At 42.6% G+C, this 20,564-nt stretch overlaps 1 protein-coding gene and 1 long non-coding RNA gene across 5 annotated transcripts in view; one reads left to right on the top strand and one right to left on the bottom strand.

The window, feature by feature from the left end:
• Nucleotides 1-20,564, bottom strand: part of LOC100847189 (uncharacterized) — a 99,712-nt gene that overhangs the window by 3,746 nt on the left and 75,402 nt on the right. For 2 of the 3 annotated variants that reach the window (XR_009495103.1, XR_009495098.1), the window contains exons 6-9: nt 14,869-15,074; nt 7,244-7,469; nt 2,440-2,628; nt 1,324-1,419 (exon numbers count right to left, since the gene is read on the bottom strand). This is a non-coding gene — a long non-coding RNA (uncharacterized lncRNA). The remainder of the gene's footprint in view (nt 1-1,323; nt 1,420-2,439; nt 2,629-7,243; nt 7,470-14,868; nt 15,075-20,564) is intronic. The other variant, XR_009495099.1, reaches the window with a different exon arrangement.
• ST6GAL1 (ST6 beta-galactoside alpha-2,6-sialyltransferase 1) overlaps nt 1-20,564 on the top strand; it is a 44,669-nt gene that overhangs the window by 13,191 nt on the left and 10,914 nt on the right. The window contains 1 exon segment of one of the 2 annotated variants that reach the window (NM_177517.1): nt 3,340-3,437. In NM_177517.1, the coding sequence (NP_803483.1) occupies nt 3,340-3,437 (98 nt within the window). 2 annotated transcript variants of the gene reach the window in all.

Below are 20,564 nucleotides of genomic sequence, written 5' to 3'. Positions count from 1 at the left end.
TTTTGTGTATGGTGTTAGAAAGTGCTCTAGTTTCATTCTTTTACAAGTGGTTGACCAGATTTCCCAGCACCACTTGTTAAAGAGATTGTCTTTAATCCATTGTATATTCTTGCCTCCTTTGTCAAAGATAAGGTGTCCATATGTGCGTGGATTTATCTCTGGGCTTTCTATTTTGTTCCATTGATCTATATTTCTGTCTTTGTGCCAGTACCATACTGTCTTGATAACTGTGGCTTTGTAGTAGAGCCTGAGGTCAGGTAGGTCGATTCCTCCAGTTCCATTCTTCTTTCTCAAGATAGCTTTGGCTATTTGAGGTTTTTTGTATTTCCATACAAATTGTGAAATTATTTGTTCTAGCTCTGTGAAGAATACCGTTGGTAGCTTGATAGGGATTGCATTGAATCTATAAATTGCTTTGGGTAGTATACTCATTTTCACTATATTGATTCTTCCAATCCATGAACATGGTATATTTCTCCATCTATTAGTGTCCTCTTTGATTTATTTCACCAGTGTTTTATAGTTTTCTATGTATAGGTCTTTAGTTTCTCTAGGTAGATATATTCCTAAGTATTTTATTCTTTCCGTTGCAATGGTGAATGGAATTGTTTCCTTAATTTCTCTTTCTGTTTTCTCATTATTAGTGTATAGGAATGCAAGGGATTTCTGTGTGTTGATTTTATATCCTGCAACTTTACTATAATTATTGATTAGTTCTAGTAATTTTCTGGTGGAGTCTTTAGGGTTTTCTATGTAGAGGATCATGTCATCTGCAAATAGTGAGAGTTTTACTTCTTCTTTTCTAATAAGTATTTATTGAAGGAACAAAAACATTCTCCTTTTTCATGGTCAGCCAGGGGCCTATCCCAAGCCTCCTATGCTGGGTGTTCTCTATCTGCCGCTCCAAACCCACGCTCCACCCTTTCCTGGGAAGTAGAAATGTAGACTGTGTCACCTGGGCATTCTTGCCCTTTTGGCTCTCATTGGGAACTAGACAGAGGAAGTGGGCTTCCCAGGTGGTGCTAGTGGTAAAGAATCTGCCAGCAATGCAGGAGATACAAGAGATGTGGGTTCAGTCCCTGGGTTGGGAAGATCCCCTGGAGAAGAGCATGACAACATACTCCAGTATTCTTGACTGGGAAATCCCATGGACAGAGGAGCCTCGTGGGCTATAATAGTCCAAGGGGCTGCAGAGACTTGGACACGACTGAATGACTGAGCATACAGATAGTGGAAGCACTGGCACAAATCTGAGACTAAGAAGGAGGAGAGTGAGGCGGAGTATCTGTCTTCTCCCCCAACCCCTTCCCCGTCCCATCTCACCTTTTAGAATGAGTACAGACTGCTTCTCTTCCTTGACTAAAAGTTTCAGTCCCTTTCGGGTTCTCTGAGTCCTGCTTGCTTCCTTTTCCTTCCAGGCTTGGAGGTCAGAGGAGAGGAAGAAAAAGAGATTGTGTAATGATTCCCTCTGAGGTTCCTGCCAGGTGGCCTCCTGCTACCTGCAGTGTAGCAGTGGGGTTCCCTGCCGTATCCAACCCCAGGGCATGGTCCCATTCCTTGTTTGACTTTTACCTCATTAAACTCCACCCACAGCTCTGTAAATAGTCCTTTTATTTGATTCTCAATGACTGCATTTGAGCTTGCCATTCTTATCTACTGGGACTCTCAGATTAATAACTTATTCACCTGCGAGATGGGAAAGTTGACTGAGGGAAGTTTCTAATGCATCAGCATTTCTAGCATGGCTACTGCTGGTCACTTTTGAAACCAGTGGTTAATTTCAGCAAAACTGATTGCAATCTGAGTTATCTAAAGATAAACTTGCTGCTCCATTTGTGGTTCTCTGTGCCTGTCTTGTTATCTGATAATGTCTAGACTATGAACATCTTATGTAACTTTTTAAAGAATTTTATTTTTAATTGGAGGATAATTGCTTTACAATGCTGTATTGGTTTCTGCTGTAAAAGAACGTGAATCAGCTTTTTTTTATACATATATCTCCTTCATCTTGTGCTTCCATCCTATCCCCAACCCCCATCCCACTCATCTAGATTGTTATAGAGCACTGGGCTGAATTCCCTGTGTTACACAGCTAGCTAGCTATTTTATACATAGTTGTGTGTGTGTGTGTGTGTGTGTGTGTGTGTGTGTGTGTGTGTATGTGTATAACATGTAACTTTTAAACCCTTTTGATAAAAATTTTTTCCCTAGGATTGGGGATAAGGTTGTTTTTGTGAATGAGGTATCTAGATTGCTGGGGTGTAGGGATACAAAAAGAGGGAGGCTTTCATCCCTTAATTCTGTGGATATTCTCCTTTAGACCCACTTATATTGAGCCAAAATCCACTCCTACCCTTCTTCTCCTGATGCCACCTTTTTGCATGAACCATCCAAAATCAATCCCTCATGGAAAGAAATTGAACAGAGATCTGGACTGACCTCTAAATCCTGTGCAGATTTCAGTGGTGAACTGAAGCTTGTTTGATCACGTAAACTTGAAAGGAGCTCTCATAGGATCAGAGGCTCCAGGTTAAAATGGATCTTAGAAGTCATCAGTTCCTTCCCCCATCAGATTGATCATTGTAGATAGAGGATCTTCTCCTAGTCTTCCAAACACTGCTTGAACAGCTACAAGGACAGAGAATGAGAGCTGGGAAGTGAGTAGATTTTTTAAAAGATGGTCTACTTGATCTTGGCTGGATTGAAGATTTTGTTCCTTACAAAGAGCTTTTTTTTTTTTTAAATAGAAAATACGGGGTTTAGTTTAGCTCTGTGACTTCTCATTCCATCTCGTCCAGCACCCAGGTCTGTGACCCCTCCAGGGGCTTGGATTCCTAAAGGGAACACTTAGGGAGCTGTCGTGTGCTATGCCCAGCCAGCTTTTCAGAGTGCCATGGGGATACTCTGCACTTGTGGATTAAGCCAAGCTTATGGTAGGATCTTTGATTTTCTGATAAGGATAGAAGTATGACCTACTGGTAATACCAAGAGAATGTCTGGTTTGCTCCTTTGGTAACTGGAATAGTGATTCACTGGGAGTAATGCATTGGCCCTGTCCACATTGCCCCTGTGCGACACTGAATGGGTTTCAGGGACACCAACGTACGGACCTCTTTAGCCTTCGCAGTGATTGGGCAGACAGCTGGTGGTCTCTGCCTGTGAACCTGACCTGACTGTGCCATACAAATATGGTCACTGTCCCCTGAGTACCATGAGGACATAAAGATTGGGAAGTATTATTCCCTTGCCCTCCTCTTCCTTCTGCCCTCTCTCCCTCCTCATATCGCTGATGTTCACACCGTCATCACTGCTGATGTGTTGTTTCCTTGTGGTTTCTAGATGATCACGATGCAGTCCTGAGGTTTAATGGGGCACCCACAGTCAAATTCCAACAAGACGTGGGCACGAAAACCACCATTCGTCTGGTAAACTCTCAGGTAAAACTTCTTCTGTGCAGAAATACATCCTTCCACAAACATGGGTGGTGCTGAGTAGGGTGCAGCCATCAGTACAGAGACTCTGCAGGTAGCCTGTCTGCCATCGAAACCAGCTCTGCCTTTTGTGAGCTAAAGAGTCGTGCATATGTTACTCCTGCCTCTCTGAAGAGGGGACAATGATAGTGTCTATCTTCGTCACAGGGTTGTGACGAAGGAGTAAGAAGATCCACACAAAGCACGCAGTGGCTGGCATTTATGTGTCAATGTTATCTACTCTGATATTTATGTGTGCAGAACTGAGGTGGCTGTGGAGGGTACACTGGTGAGTGAATCAGACTCAGCCCTGCTCTCATGTAACTTACAGATACAGTCCAGTAGTTATACAAACAAATGTAAAGTTACAACAGATAACTACAAAGAAAAGGGTCAAGGTGCCACCAGAACCCAGAAAGGGGAGGTGTCCCTAGACAGGGAAGTCAGGAATAGCAAGGAGGTGTCTTTGCTGTGCAGGAGGAGTAAGCGGTCATGGTGAGAAGTGTGGGAAGAGGCAATGGCCTGGGGAAGGCCCTGTGTGGAAGGAGACAGGGGGGCACCAGGACCCAGAAAGAGGTGAGAGTCTTGGGGGGTGGGGTGGGGGCATGTAAAGGGGGATGAGGCTGAGGATAAAAAGGAGCTTGGCCACGGTGCTTGTCTTCTTCTTTGATGCACGCCCACACTTGCATTTTGTAAACATCCCTGGCTTCCAGTGATCACTGCAGTAGATGCAGTGGGTCCAGTGGATGGCGAAACACGTTTAAGAGGCTCTTACAATCGTGTGGACTAGAAATGCTGGCAGTTGTACCAGAGTGGACATGCAAGTGACTGTGAGAAATGATGGATTTGAGAGCTATTCCATGTGTGCAGATGACAGGCTCTATGTGGGGTTGAGTGTGAGAGGTGAAGGGAGGAGGCCACAGATGCACCTGGGCTTCTGGCTTGTGTAACTGGCCAGCTAGAGTCACTGAGACTGCAAAGAGTATTGGAGATGTTTTGGGTTGTGAGGGGCTTGGTCAGAAAGGCGGGCAGAGATAAAGAAATATATATATCTTCTGGATATGCTTGATCTGAGCTGCTTTTTATGTATCTGTGAAGAGAGGTCAAGTTGTGCAAATGAGATTGGAGGTCAGTGGAAAGGTTTGGACTGCAGATGAGGATTTGTAAATCTTCTCTTTCTATGTGGCAACAAACAGTGGGACCAAATGAGAGCACTGGAGAGGTGTAAAGAGAAGAAAAGTCCATGCAGGAGCTTTGGGCAATGAGAGCAGTAAGAAAGACGTCAGCGCCACTAGATTCTGCTTAAAGGCCAATTTAGGTGAAGATTGAAAAGCATCATTCTCTCCTTAGCAAAATGGAGGTCACTGTTGGCCTCAGCAATAGCTAGGTGATGAAGGGAGAGTGATAAAGCCAGAAGCCAGACTGGAGTATGAGGAGAAGTGAGATAGGTGGAGGATGGCAAATACGGAGAGTTCCTTCAAGAATTCTGGTTCTGAAAGGCAGAGAGAAATAGAGCAGTAGTTGGAGAGAGAGTTGAGGGTTCCAGGGCTCGTTTTTGTTCATGTTTTAGATTAGAGAGAATTGAGAATGTTTAAAAATCAGTGGAAAGACAGTCACAAAAGGACAAATACTGTATGTTTCCACATACCTGTGGTCCCTGGAGTAGTCAAACTCATAGAGATAGGTGGTTGCCAGGGCCTGGCAGGAAAGAGGAATTGTTGTTTAATGGATATAGAGTTCCAGTTTGGGTAGATGAAAAAATTCTAGAGATGGATGGTGGTACAAACCCAGGTTGTACAATAGTGTGAATGTACTTAATGCCACTGAGCTGTACACTCAAAAATGCTCAAAAGAGTATATCTTCAGTCAGTTCAGTTATTCAGTCATGTCCAACTTTCTGTGACTCCATGGACTGCAGCACACCATGCTTCCCTGTCCATCACCAGCTCCCAGAGCTTGCTCAAACACATGTCCATCAAGTCAGTGATACCACCCAATCGTCTCATCCTTTGTTATCCCCGTCTCCTCCTGTCTTCAATCTTTCCTAGCATCAGGGTCTTTTCCAATGAATCAGTTCTTTGCATCAGGTGGCCTAAGTATTGGAACCTCAGCTTCAGCATCAGTTCTTCCAATGAATATTCAGGGTTGATTTCCTTTAGGATTGACTGGTTTGGTCTTGCAGTCCAAGTTTCTCTCAACAGTCTTCTTCAACACCAGAGTTCAAGAGCATCAATTCTTTGGCACTCAGTATTTTTTATGGTCCAATTCTCACATCCATACATGACTACTAGAAAAACCATAGCTTTAACTATATGGACCTTTGTTGGCAAAGTAATATCTCTTCTTTTTAATATGCTGTCTAGGTTGGTCACAGCTTTTCTTCTTATGTTACATATATTTTATCACATACACACAAATTTAAGTCAATGAGAAAAAAAAAAAGTTGATCCAGAAATTGAATATACTAAAAAGAGGTGACACTGAAGTCAATGGTAGGAGTGGTTGGTCCAAAACCTAGCAGAAGATTAACCCCAGCAGGAGCAGGTCAGAAAGGAAGGAGAACTGGGGAGGGGGAGTAGCTGGAGGCAGTCTGTAGTGGTAGACTGAAGGGGCTTCTGTTTTCTCTGCAAAGTTAGGATACAGAGAAAAGGAGACATTTTGTAGGGAGGTGAGGGGAAGAGAGGTTTTAGTAGAGGACATTTGAGCCAAGAAGGTTTGAAATTGTCAATGAGGATGGAGTAAACCAGAGGAATGGAGCAGGATCTCTAGGCATGCTGACCACGTTGAGGTTGGGACCATGGATTCAGAGAGAAATTCAGTTGTGTTTGCTCATAGGTGGTATGACCCACAGGTCAGCAGGCAGCTGAATGTGAGGAAGCATGGAGGAGGCCTGAAAATTCTCTTGGATTTGGAAGGCTACCCCGTTCTTGGGCATCTCTTCTAGGTGTTGGAAAGTTGCTCAGTCGTGTCCCACTCTTTGTAACCTCATGGACTATACAGTCCATGGAATTCTCCAGGCCAGAATACTGGAGTGGGTAGCCATTCCCTTCTCCAGGGAATCTTCCTAACCCGGGTATCAAACCCAAGTCTCCCACATTGCAGGTGGATTCTCTACCAGCTGAGCCACCAGGGAAGTCCTCTGGGTGTTTAGTGATGAATTAAACCTCAATCCTCAAAGATTCTGAAATTTTAATTTCTAGCAATTGCTCTCCTGGGTATACATGCAAAGGAAACCAAAACAATGCTGTGAGAAGATCCATGCACCCCCAGTGTTCACTGCAGCACGGTTTACAATAGCCAAGACATGGAAGCAACCTAGATGTCCAGATAGATAAATGAATTAAGAAGATGTGGTATATACACAATTGAATATTACACAGCCATAAAAAAAGAATGAAATTTTCCCATTTGCAACAACATGGATGGACTTGGAGGAAATTATGCTAAGTGAAATAAGGGGATTAAGAGGTAGAAACTACTAGGTACAAAATAAAAAGCCACAAGGATATATTGTATAGTGCAGGGAATACAGCCACCATTTTACAGTAACTTTAAACATAGTTGCTATGCTGCGATTGAAACAGTATATAATATTGTTTATCAACTGTACCTCAATAAAAGAAAATAAATAAAGCCAAGGTAAGTTTGCCTGAGAATTACCAGATAGACCTTGATCCGATTTCTCCCTCAGCACTTCCTGCGTGAGTGACTTGAGCAAGTTGCTTTATCTTTCTGAGCCTCAGTTCCCTTATTTGTAACAGGGAAATAGTTACCGTTCAGGGTCTTTGTAGGATCCAGTGAGACTGCTTAGTGTGGAGCAGGTCACTCGGAGGCCCGTGTGCTGCAGTGAGGACTCAAAAAAGGGTGGCTGTGGTCACTAATGCAGAATGAAGCCCTGCCCGTGTCTGCGCAGTCTCCATGTCCTCTCATTTCCTAGGCAAGTGGGTTTCTTGGCTCCTAGTAGGGATGCCAGCCAGCTTGGGGTTACTTCAGAGGTGCCTAGCAGAAGGAGAAAGTTAAAGGATAATTTTCAGGAAAAAGTAAGCTCATGACTCTCATAGAGATAGTGTCTATTTTATTCATATGAGGAGGGAACCAGGCACATGTTATAACCGCTTCAGAGAAAAAGTCAAAACAGTATCAAAATTTGAATAAAGGACAAAAAAACCCCCAAACCACCTCATTTTTTTTTTTCATCTTTTTTTCCCATGAGGTAGGCAGGAAGAGGAGGGAATCTACTGAAATTCTACTGGGCAAGGTTGAATAAGCATGTCTGTAGTTTGCTACAACTAAGAGCTGTAAGACAGCTCCTCTGTGGTCAGAATCTGATAAAGAAAAAGGGCGTGCTGCAGACCATGCATAGTTTTCCTCTGAGAGACAGCATTTGTCCTGCACTTCTGGATGGCTGTGCTCCCTCTGCCAGGGCTGAGAAGAGGGTGGCTGACTTCCCAGGGTGCAGTGTCCACTCATAACAAAAGCATTTCCTGTCCTCCTCAGACACACTGACCCTACTTCCTGTCCTACTGTAAGTGGCACTGAACATCCAGGCTGTTCCTTTGGCACTGGTCACGGGAAGCTGCATGACCGCGCTCCTTGTGATACTGACGTGTGACTGATGCCCTTCTGTTATCGTCCTTTCTCATCTTGCTTTTCGAGGAAGCTGGCAGTCAGTCTCCTTTGCCTTTTGCCCAGGTTGGTTATCTCAGCTGTTTTGTGTCTGCTTCTGAGCAAACTGAGTCCCCACATCACACACAGACTGCACCTGGCACTCCACAGTTCCTGGGGGCATAGCTGTGATCTGTGGGCTTGGTAAATTATGCCTTTGAGCAGCTCATTCTCTTCCCAGAGGGAGAGCTCCTCTGGACGGCAGCTGGGCCCAGGTTTGTTTGCTCAGCACCCAGCCTCCTCACCTGCAGAGAGGTGCATCTGGCCTGTGACAAGGCCATGGAAAACAAAGAGGTGGTTCCTTACTGAGAAGATGGCTTTTTATAAGAGAATGGTGTCACACTGTGAAATTTCAGTAGATCTATTTGGGCAAGTATATGCCAGGTATTGTTATGAGATTCAGCTGGAAAGCTATAGTTAGCTAAATGTGAGTCTTTAAATAAATTCAATTGTGACTCTAAGTGTAAAGGTTTTGTGAGACTGAGCTGAGCCCCTGCTGGGCCCAGTGCTTCCTTAGAGACACTTGTACAGGTTGGGAAAGAGAAAACCATGCACAGTGGGACATATGCTGACTGGACTTCACCCAGGGCATTTCCAGATCACAGGACTTCCCTGGTGGCTCAGACGGTAAAGCGTCTGTCTACAATGCGGGAGACCCGGGTTCGATCCCTGGGTCGGGAAGATCCCCTGCAGAAGGAAATGGCAATCCACTCTAGTACTATTGCCTGGAAAATCCCATGGACAGAGGAGCCTGGTAGGCTACAGTCCATGGGGTTGCAAAGAGCCAGACACAACTGAGCGACTTCACTTCACTTCACTTTATCTTGAGATATGAGGTAGTGCCACTTACAAATACCTCCATCATCTAAGGGCCATATTTGTCTTATCATATTTAATCTTCATGATAACCCTATGAGGTGTGGTCACCGAACATTATTTTATATGAGGACAAAGGTCCGTCTAGTCAAGGCTATGGTTTTTCCAGTGGTCATGTATGGATGTGAGAGTTGGACTGTGAAGAAGGCTGAGCGCTGAAGAATTGATGCTTTTGAACTGTGGTGTTGGAGAAGACTCTTGAGAGTCCCTTGGACTGCAAGGAGATCCAACCAGTCTATCCTAAAGGAGATCAGTCCTGGGTGTTCTTTGGAAGGAATGATGCGAAAGCTGAAACTCCAGTACTTTGGCCACCTCATGCAAAGAGTTGACTCATTGGAAAAGACTCTGATGCTGGGAGGGATTGGGGGCAGGAGGAGAAGGGACGACAGAGGATGAGATGGCTGGATGACATCACCAACTCAATGGACGTGAGTTTGAGTGAACTCCGGGAGTTGGTGATGGACAGGGAGGCCTGGCGTGCTGCAGTTCATGGGGTTGCAAAGAGTCGGACACGACAGAGTGACTGAACTGAACTGAACTGAACTAGCTTCAAAGAGTCGAAGGGAGTCGCTCAGGTTGGGTAGGAGATAAGCAGTAGAGGTGGATTGAATCTAGGTTTGTTTGCTGGTGGTATTTTAACTCCCCTGAACTTTCTTTTAAGCTTTTCTAGGTCGTTGCTTGGAGAAGGAAATGGCAACCCACTCCAGTGTTCTTGCCTGGAGAGTCCCAGGGATGGGGGAGCCTGGTGGGCTGTTGTCTCTGGGGTCGCACAGAGTCAGACACGACTGAAGCAACTTAGCAGCAGCAGCAGCAGCAGGTCATTGCTATTTTTCAGAGCCAGAGAAGGAGATTGACTTGATGATATTGGACTCAGGGTACCTTCTTACTCCAAACCTCTAGGTCATAAGTGGTTTTCAACATGTCAGAGCTGCCCTTGGTCTTCTTTTCCTTGTGTAGCCCATCTGTTGTGGTGTGGGGCCAGCTACCCTGATTCCATTCAGTCAATCAAATAAGTTCCCACAAGATCCTGCCTAGTGTGAGGGAAGAGCAGAAGGAAACAGTGCTCATAAGGACTTCCCTTTGGATGAAGAGAAAAAGATACCCCACCCCCAACATGTTGTTATTGTTGGTCAGTTGCTAAGTCATGTCCAACTCTTTGTGATCCCATGGACTGCAGTGTGCCAGGCTTTCCTGTCCTTCACTATCTGTCAGAATTTGCTCAAACTCATCATTGAGTCAGTGATGCCATCCAACTATCTCATCCTCTGTCGTCCCCTTCCTGCCCTCAATCTTTCCCAGCATCAGCGTCTTTTCCAGTGAGTCAGCTCTTCACATCAAGGTGGCCAAAACATTAGAGATTCAGCTTCAGCATCAGTCCTTCTAGTGAATATTCAGGGTTGATTTCCTTTAGGATTGATTTGTTTGATCCATGCCATCCAAGGGACTCTCGAGAGTCTTCTCCAACAAGGCCAGTAAAGGTGAAGTACAAAAACAGAGTATATTCTTTTTCTATGAGTCTGACTGTTTTAAGATACCTCATATAAATGGAATCATGCAGTTGTATTTCCCTCAGTATAATGTCCTCCAGGTTCATCCTTATTGTCATATTTGGTACAATTTCCTTTTTTTTCCTTTTTTTTGAAGTTAATATTCCATAGAAACAGACTGTTAAGTGGTGGTTTCCAGGGGCTGAGGTGAGGGGCAGATGGGGAATTGCTATTCAATGGGTATAAAGTTTCAATTGTGCAAGATTAAAAAGTTTCAGAGATCTGCTGTACATTGTGCCTATAGTTAATAATACTGTATTTTGCACTTAACAATTTGTTAAGAGGGTAGATCTCATTTTGTTTTCTTACTGCAATGAAAAACAGAAGGGCGTATACTCCAGTGTGGGGCTGCTAGTTTAGATAAGGCATATCTTTGGCACGGAATTCTTTCTGTGTGGGCATTACTGAATTGAGAAGGGGACATTCAAAACCTGTATTTAATTTGTGGAAAATAGCTGTGTTCAAAATAACCTCTCTCTGACCTCACACCCCATTTCAGCTCAGTTACCCGCTGCGACTAGTGCTTACACCTCACTCAACCTTAAAAATTTTTTGTCTACACTTTGAGGTCATTTGCTAGGAATTTTTGCATCTATGTTCATGAGGGATGTAAGTTTGTAATTTTGTAATTTTCCCTTCTTATAACATCTGTCAGTGTTTTTGATGTCAGAGTAATGCTGCCATTGTAGAGTGAGTTGGGAATTGTTCCTCCAAAATTTTTCTGGAAGGGTTTGTGTAGAATTAGTATTACTGTTTTCTTGACTGTTTGGTAGAATTCACCCAGTAAAGTCATCTGGGCCTAGAATTTACCTTGTGGGAAAATTTTTAGCTACAAATTCAGTTTCTTTAATAGACACATAATAGATAGTTATTCATGTTACTTGTTTCTTCTTGACTTCTTGAGTTTTGGTAGTCTATCTTTCAAGAAATTTGTTCATTTCTTCTAAGTTATTGACTTTGTTATCATAAAGTTGTTCACAATTCCCTCATTATCCTTCTAATATCTGTGGAATGAGATGTGATGTCTGAGGTGACATGACATCCTTCAAGGTGAGTCATAGTATTGGAAATCCTAGAGCTAAAAATGACTTTGGAGATCAAGTAGCCATTCATTCATTCCAGAATGAGTTATTGATCACCTGCTCAATGTGAACAGAGCTAGAACTCATCCACTAACAACAGCAGAACAGAAACAGACATGCTCCCTGCCCTTGTGAAGCCCAGTGTCTTGCTTGATCATTTCATTTTACAAATGAGATAACCGAGGCCTGAGAAGAGAAGGTGACTGGTACAGGTGCATGCAGGGCAATGGCAGGCCATGTAGACTGAGCCTTCCTGACACTTGGCCCACGACTCTTTCCTGGTTCTCTGATGACACCTTCTAAGTCCATGTTTTCTCACTCCCATCATCTTATTTATCCACCTCATTTATTACCTAGCTCTCTCATTAGGAGAGGAGGCATTGTGGTCTGTTTTGTTCACATATGCCCAATGCCCAGCTGCCAGACATGCAAGAAATATTTGTCTAGTGAAATATAGTCCAGGGAACCTTCTCATTCAATGGATTGCCTCCAGACTTCCTCCAATTTATTTTTTTTTTGAGCTTTTTATTTGGAAAAACTTGAAAACCTCTAGAAAAGTTGCAATAATATGATGAATACAAAGAATGCCTATATACCATTTACCTAGATTCACTTATTATTTTTTCATTTTACCCCGTTGCTGTATCATATGCCCTATCTATCTTTCATAATATCTTTTATTTTTTTCATTTGAGAGTGCTAGTGGTAAAGAATTCACCTGCCAATGCAGGAGACATGAGATGCAGGTTTGATCCCTGGGTTGGGAAGATCCCCTGGAGAATGTAATGACAACCCACTCCAGTATGCTTGTTTGGAAAATCCCATGGACACAGGAGCCTGGCTGGCTACAGTCCATGGGTTGCAAAGAGTCAGACATGACTAAAGCAACTTACCATGTGTACATCACAGACATTAATCCCTAAAAACTTATTACAGACAGAGAGTTTACAGCTGCCTCCCCAAATTTGTATGTTGAAACCCTAACTTCCAATATGATAGTATTTGGAGGTGAGGCCTTTGGGAGAGAAATATGTTGAGATGAGGTCCTGAGGTTGGGGTCCCCATGATGAAGGGATTAGGATCCTTATAAGAAGAGGGAGACCAGAGCTTGCTTGCTCTCTGCCACGTGAGGACACATTGAGAAGGTGGCCCTCATCAGTAACCAAATCTGCTGGCACCTTGACCTTGGACTTCTCAGCCTCCAGAACTATGAGAGATCATTGTCTTTTGATTTCTACCATACCTAGTCTATGGTATTTTGTTATAGTAGCTGGAGCAGACTTTGTTGTTGTTGTTGTTACTGAGAAGTAGAGTGCTGCTGTAACAAATACCAATGTGTGAGTTGCTTTGGAACTGTGTACAGGATTGCCGGGAGAAATATCAATCACCTCAGATACGCAGATGACACCATCCTTATGGCAGAAAGTGAAGAAGAACTAAAGAGCCTCTTGATGAAAGTGAAAGAGGAGAGTAAAAAAGTTGGCTTAAAGCTCAACATTCAGAAAATGAAGATCATGGCATCCAGTCCCATCACTTCATGGCAAATAGATGGGGAAACAGTGGAAACGGTGTCAGACTTTATTTTGGGGGGCTCCAAAATCACTGCAGATGGTGATTGCAGCCATGAAATTGAAAGACGCTTACTCCTTGGAAGGAAAGTTATGACCAACCTAGACAGCATATTCAAAAGCAGAGACATTACTTTGTCAACAAAGGTCTGTCTAGTCAAGGCTATGGTTTTTCCAGTGGTCATGTATGGATGTGAGAGTCAGGCTATAAAGAAAGCTGAGCACCAAAAAATTGATGCTTTTGAACTGTGGTGTTGGAGAAGACTCCTGAGAGTCCCTTGGACTGCAAGGAGATCCAACCAGTCCATTCTGAAGGAGATCAGTCCTGGGTGTTGATTGGAAGGACTGATGCTGAAGCTGAAACTCCAGTACTTTGGCCACCTGATGTGAAGAGCTGACTCGTTGGAAAAGACCCTGATGCTGGGAAAGATTGAGGGCAGGAGGAGAAGGGGATGACAGAGAATGAGATGGTTGGATGGCATCATCGAGTCGAGGGACATGGGTTTGAGTGGACTCCAGGAGTTGGTGATGGACAGGGAGGCCTGGCGTGCTGCGGTTCATGGGGTCGCAGAGAGTCCAACACGACTGAGTGACTGAACTGACTGACTGACTGACTAATGTTTGTGGAAGGTAGAACTTGTGAGTGAAGAAACTGGATATCTAATTGAGGCAAGATTTAGAAATTGTTTTAGGGAATGTGTTGGAGGAGTGGCTTGATTCCTCATGAATGCTTTTATTATAGTAAAATATGAGAGGAGAGAAACAAATTGAAGAAGAAATTATTTAGCAAAAAGGAAACAGAACTTAAGATTTGGAAAATTCCCAGCCTATCTGTATATTGCAAAAAATAAGAAAGCTTGTTTTGACAAAAACACTAAGGGGATGGCCCAAGAAGCATTTGATTTAAAAGGTCAGTTTGGGAGTGAACCACAGACCTAATCAGCCACCCTAGCAGAAACACTGCTAGTTTGAACTAAAGAAGACAAGATGAAGGCAGGCTGTCAGATTTAGATTCTATGGGACCAAACTATAGAGCTCTTTGCCTGCAAATAGATACCATTCTTCAAGACAAGGGATACCAGTGGTGATTCAGAGACCATCAGGGCTGCTTTCCAAAGGGGAGAGAGGATTGTCTTGACTTCAATAGGCCAGATGGCAGCTGCCCAGGGCCTTGGTGGAGTGACCCCTACCCAGCAGAGCCACGCAGGTAGGACTCATGCCCTACCACATCCATAATGCAAGCATCAAACCAAAGAGGATTATTCTCCAGCCTTAAGCTATAGTGATATTTACTTTGCTAGGCTTGGACCTTTTTGGAACCTGTCATTTCTTTATTTATTCCAATTTCTCCCTTTTGGACTGAGACTCTATCCTATGCCTGTTCCACCACTGTATTTCAGAAGCACATAATTTATCCAGTTTCACAGGTTCACAGCAGGAGAAGGTTTTACTTCAGGTTGAATCGTTTGGTTCTTTTCTAGTTTAGATAATATTTAGATAAGACTTTGGATGTCAGCCTTTAGAATAGATGCTGGAATGAGTTAAAACTGTGGAAGATGTTGAAGTGGAATTAAATGTACTTGCATGTGAGAAGGACATGATTTTAGGAGATACAAGGGTAGAACGTTATGGACTGAATGTTTCTCCCCCAAATTCATACCTTGAAGTCCTCAAAATATAAAGAAGTTCTTGAGGGCGAGGCTTCCATGATGGGATTCGTGTCATAAACAGAGATACCAGAACTTGCTCTCTTTCTGCTATGGGAGGACACAGGAAGAAGGCAACCGTCTGCAAGCCAGGAAGTGGGCCCTCACATGGAAAGTGAATTTGCTGGTACCTTGATCTTGGACTTCCCAGCCTTCAGAGCTGTGAGAAATAAATGTCTGTTGTTTAAGGCATTCAGTCTGTGGTATATTTGTTGTAGTGCCCTGAACTAAGATAATAGTTTAATGTGTACTTCCTAGGAATAAGAATATTGTCTCAAGTAAGCAAAACATAGTTATCAACTTCATACATTTACATTGATACCATGTATCTGGTATCAATGTAAATTAATCTGGCTGCATTGCAGTTTTGTTAATTTCTCCATTAATGTCTTTTATAATTTTTCTTCTAGTACAGAATCCAGTTCAGGATCAGGTGCTACATCTAGTTGTCATGCTTCTTCAGTCTCCTTTAACCTGGAATAGTTCCATGGCCTTTGTCTTTAAGACATTTAAGCATTTAAAAAAAATTAAGTCCTTTAATTTTTTTTTTTTTTTTTAGCGTTTATCTGATGCTTTCTCAAGAGGAAATTCAGTTTCTGCACTCTTCGCTGGAAAACTGCACAAATGACATTGTGTCCCTCTTAGAACATCACATCAGGAGGCATCCATATCCATCTGCCCTTCAGCTGATGTTTATTTTGAGCACCTAAATGTGGTGGTGTCTGATGAGACCACTGTATAATTACATTTTCCCTTGAAATCTATGAGTGAACACTTTTAATACTATGCCATTACTCTGCTCTGCATCAAAATTTCCTGCTACATTTAATATGTAGCGATCAGTTTTGCCTGAACCAATCTTTACTATGATGGTTGCAAAATGACGGTCTTTTAATTCCAGCTCCCCCTCCTCCATGTCATCTAGTTAGCACTTAGAATTTTACTATAAGTAAGAAGCCTCCCTTCTCATCCTCCATTTATTTCCTTCCTCCTACTTTTCCTCCCTCCCTCCCTTCTTTCTTTCATTTCTGTATTTGTTATTGGTAAAAACTTATAGATTGCTATATTTTCAATGGTTTATAATTCATTTTATAGTTACAAACTACCTAAGTATTCAATTTTTCCCAGATTTGACAAAGGAACTCCTAGTGGGAGTTCCTTTAAACTGGCTCTTGTTGTTCTGTGACATGCATGCCCTCATCATTTCTTTAAAATACTCCTATACTTTCTGGCATAACAAGATGATCTAGTTCATTAGTACCTATCTGTTGGGTTTTTAATATTTCATATTTATTAATTTTATCCTGAACATACACACAAAGTGTTCTAGATCAGTGATGGATTTCTTATTTAAATGTGTGTTCAGTTGCATCTGACTCCTCTGAGATGCTATGGACTGTAGCCTGCCAGGCTTCTCTGTCCGTGGGGTTTTCCAGGCAAGAATACTGGAGTGGGTTGCCATTTCCAACTCCAGGGGATCTTCCCAACCTAGGAATTGAACCCACGTCTCTTACATCTCCTGCATTGGCAGGCAGATTCTTTACCACTTGGGGCACCTGGGAAGCCCTTTATTTAAATCCCTTACCTTAAATAATAAATGCATTAATCTCTCTCTGCCTTAGTTTTTATTGTTAGGGCAATGCAGTAAGAGCCAGGCCAATTATCCTACATGAGTAGCCAGTACCCTATAAGAAAGGAACAAAAAAGAAGTGATTTTTTTTTCCCTTGCTTATAAAAGGCAGGATGTAGCTGTCCTCTTTTCCTCCTAAAGAGAGTCCCCTTCTTACTCCAGCCCTTTGGAATATAAATAAATATATATAGAGCTCTCTCTGGGTTCCTAGGTCTCTTTCTTCCTACTCCAGAATATCTCTTAGAATATCTCTGTATTAATCTTGAGTTATAGTCGGAGTTATAACCATTTAGCTTCTCGGGGAGATAAGCAAAGTTTCATTATGTTTGGAGTCAGAGAAGAGCAGTTAACTAGACAAATTAGCTGTAGATTTTATTATCATGATTTATAAAGTCTCAGGAGTCTAGGGCTTTTTGCAAGAGTGCTGAGACATCATGGTAAGTTTTACTTCCCCATACTATTCTACCCTAGTTCTGGGATATGCCATTTCTTCCCAAGGAGCTCTGATTCCTTTAAGTGAAAAATGACATTAGAAACTAAGATTTAGGTACTAGGTATGTTCATGCCTAATGAAGTAATCTTTGCTTCTTGGCCCTTTCAGTAGGTAGAGGAAATATATACTGGTACACACACAATACACATACTTGTGTATTTGTTCATTTATATATATATGCATGTGAAAGTCGCTCGTCTGACTCTGTGACCCTATGGACTATACAGTCCATGGAATTCTCCAGGCCAGAGTACTGGAGTGGGTAGCTGTTCTCTTCTCCACCAGATCTTCTGAACCCAGGGATCGAACCCAAGTCTCCCGCGTTGCAGGAGGATTCCTTACTGTCTGAGTCACCAGGGAAGCCCATATATATGCATACTGCTGCTGCTGCTGCTAAGTCACTTCAGTCGTGTCTGACTCTGTGTGACCCCATAGACGGCAGCCCACCCTCTGTCCCTGGAATTCTCCAGGCAAGAATACTGGAGTGAGTTGCCATTTCCTTCTCCAATGCATGCATGCTAAGTCGCTTTAGTCATGTTCCACTCTGTGCGACCCTATGGACAGCAGCCCACCAGGCTTCTCTGTCCACAGGACTCTCCAGGCAAGAACACTGGAGTGGGTTGCCATTTCCTTCTCCATATATATGCATACTTGTAGGTATATGTACACATCCATATCAGATCAGATCAGATCAGTCGCTCAGTCGTGTCCAACTCTTTGCGACCCATGAATCGCAGCACACCAGGCCTCCCTGTCCATCACCAACTCCTGGAGTTCACTCAGACTCACGTCCATTGAGTCAGTGATGCCATCCAGCCATCTCATCCTCTGTCGTCCCCTTCTCCTCCTGCCCCCAATCCCTCCCAGCATGCACATAAGTCTGTTTTAGAAATGATAGACTCTACTTGATACCTCAGTCTATTCAGGTAAAGGTACTTGCCTTTCCATTGTGTATTTGCATCCCCTCTTCTTCCACAGTGAGAATCCTCCTCCTAACAACATCAGCACACTGATTTATTTGGTTATATCTGTAATACATCTAGAGTAATTTGAAAATTATTTTGTGTATCTCTACATAAAGCAAACCTATTTAAAGTTCAGGATTTGTTTGCAGTTCTCTTTCACACCCTGCCCAAAATTAAGGGTTTATGGCCAAATAATGTGTACCTAAGTTACCTTGATTAGCTATTCTGTTTCTCTTCACTTTGATTATGAATTCATTTGAAATTCAATTGTACTCATTTTGTTTCAATTCTAGGTTTTTCTTTTTCTTCTTCTAAAAAAATATGCAGAATGTTAACATGCTTCTAGAATTCAAAACTACCCAAAAAGGCATACTCAGAAAAGCATTACTTCCTACTGAATTCCTTCCACCCTATCTCACTACCACCCTTTGTATATAACTGACTACTGTTTTATGATTTCTTCCATCTATAAAGACAGATAGATGTATATATGTGTTCTTTTTTTTAAATTACCATACTCTGTACAAAAATACAGTGGACTGTATATGCTCTTCTATACTCTCCTTTTCCCCAGTGCTTTCTGGAAATCACTCCATATCAGTTCACAGAAATCTTCCTCATTCTTTGTTGCATCTGCATAGTACTCCTTTGTGGGTAAATTTCACAGCTTATTCTATCAATCTCCTTTGCTCAAACATTTAAGTACTTTCCAACCTTTATTTCCCCTACTACTTTATGGTTCTTTGAATGACTTTTCCTGTGATTACAGGTTGAATGATAGGACCCTTGGATTTTGGGTTTGTGGTAGGTTTCAATTTGTGCTGCCCTTCTGTTTAGCACTTCCCTGTCTAGATTCAGTTTGCAAAGGTCAGGTCTTCCCTCAAGACCCACAGACTCCATATTTTTACATCTCCTCAAGACCCTGAAGATCCTTTTGTCTTCCTAGAGCATTAACTAGCTTTGCAACTGTGGCAGATTTGCAAATCTAACAGCCAGAATACAAACTTTATCATCCCTTAACATTTTTGAAAGAAGATTGCTTAGTATAATGAGACGTTGGGCAGACCTTGCTTTGTACTGTAGGTCCATCCCTTCCGAGCTCTGTGATTGTGGGCCAGGTATATAATCTCTTAGAGCTTCCTCTTCAAGCCCTGTTTGGGGCTTGGAAATAATGTGAGGAGTAAATGAAAAGACATCAAACTGGACTGTTGTGTGAGTTTAACAAAACTGTTAAGTCTAGACTCTATAGTTAAGATGTATCAGTATCTACACCCATACCCACACCACACCCACACAGAAGGTGTATTAATTTCCTAGGCCCACCATGACAAAACACCACAGATAGTGTGGCTGAAACAACAGTGATTTATTTTCTCACAGTTCTCCGGGGCAGAAGTACTAGATCAAGGTGATGTCAAGGTTCATTTCTGACAAGGGCTCTTTCTGGCTTGAGGATGGCCACCTTCTATGCCATTACGTGTGCATGTGAGTTGAAGGTAGAGAGAGATCTCTGCTATCTCTTCCCTGTCTTATAATGACCTCAGTTTTATTAGATAAGGGCCCCATCTTTAGGACCTTATTTAATCTTATCTCCCCAAAGCCTTATCTCCAACATAATTACATAGGGGATTAGGGCTTCAACATATGAATTTGGGAGGGATACAATTCAGTTTGTAACAGAGGGAAAGAAAGATTTGGTAAGAAAAAAGACCAACATACTCACAGTGAGAATATCTGAAGAATGCAATTATATATGATTACTTTCTTCTATATGTATATAGATAGATGGATGTGTGTGTATGTGTGCGTGTGCATTCTTGTATTCTCTTTTAACTTTCTGCAGTGACTATTTCTAACTTTGACTAGAAAGCCTACTTTAAACGGGTTTCTAAATAGCAACAACCCATCTCCCCAGTGTTGTCTTTCCCTGGCACTTTCTCCTTGGGGGTCTGTTGCTCTGGAAATGATTTACTTTCCTCATCATGAGGCCCTGGGGATCCCCGAACTCAGGTCAGACTGCATGAGGGTGAGTACAGGAGCATTTGAGAAGAGCTTTATTTCTAAGTCCCTTGTGCTGCAGTTGGACAAAGGACTGAGATGTTGTCCAGACATGTCTAGTCACCCAGGCAGGGCCTTACAGGATGGTCATGTCTTATAAATAAGGCACCTGGGCCCCAGATAGGGCAATGATCCTCCTAAGACCACAAGCGAGTTAGACACAAAGTCGTCTCCCAATTCCCCAAGCACTTTTAAGCCTTTTTTTGTTGTTTTGAGGAAATCCTTGACTCTTTTATAAAGGGGTACCAAAATTAATATGTAAGTCCAGAGCTATGTTCTTCTAAGGCTGAGGGGTGCTTGCTGGTTTCTCCTCTTTCCTTCCACCAGATCCCAGCCCTGGTCACTTTCTTTTCCTTCTCCAGATAAAACAAGAATTTACCTTCACCTCTTCTTAATTTTCTAGATTACTTTCTCACTTGTCTCAAGTGGCTCAAGTAAATGACCATTTCCCCACTGTGTACAGTGAGAACTGAGATCAGTCTGATCCTCAGAGTGTGCTGGTTT

Source organism: Bos taurus, chromosome 1, assembly GCF_002263795.3.
Source record: "Bos taurus isolate L1 Dominette 01449 registration number 42190680 breed Hereford chromosome 1, ARS-UCD2.0, whole genome shotgun sequence".
Classification (NCBI taxonomy): Eukaryota; Metazoa; Chordata; class Mammalia; order Artiodactyla; family Bovidae; genus Bos; species Bos taurus.
Note: the sequence above shows the minus strand (reverse complement) of the source record. Positions and strands in the feature narration are given on the sequence as shown.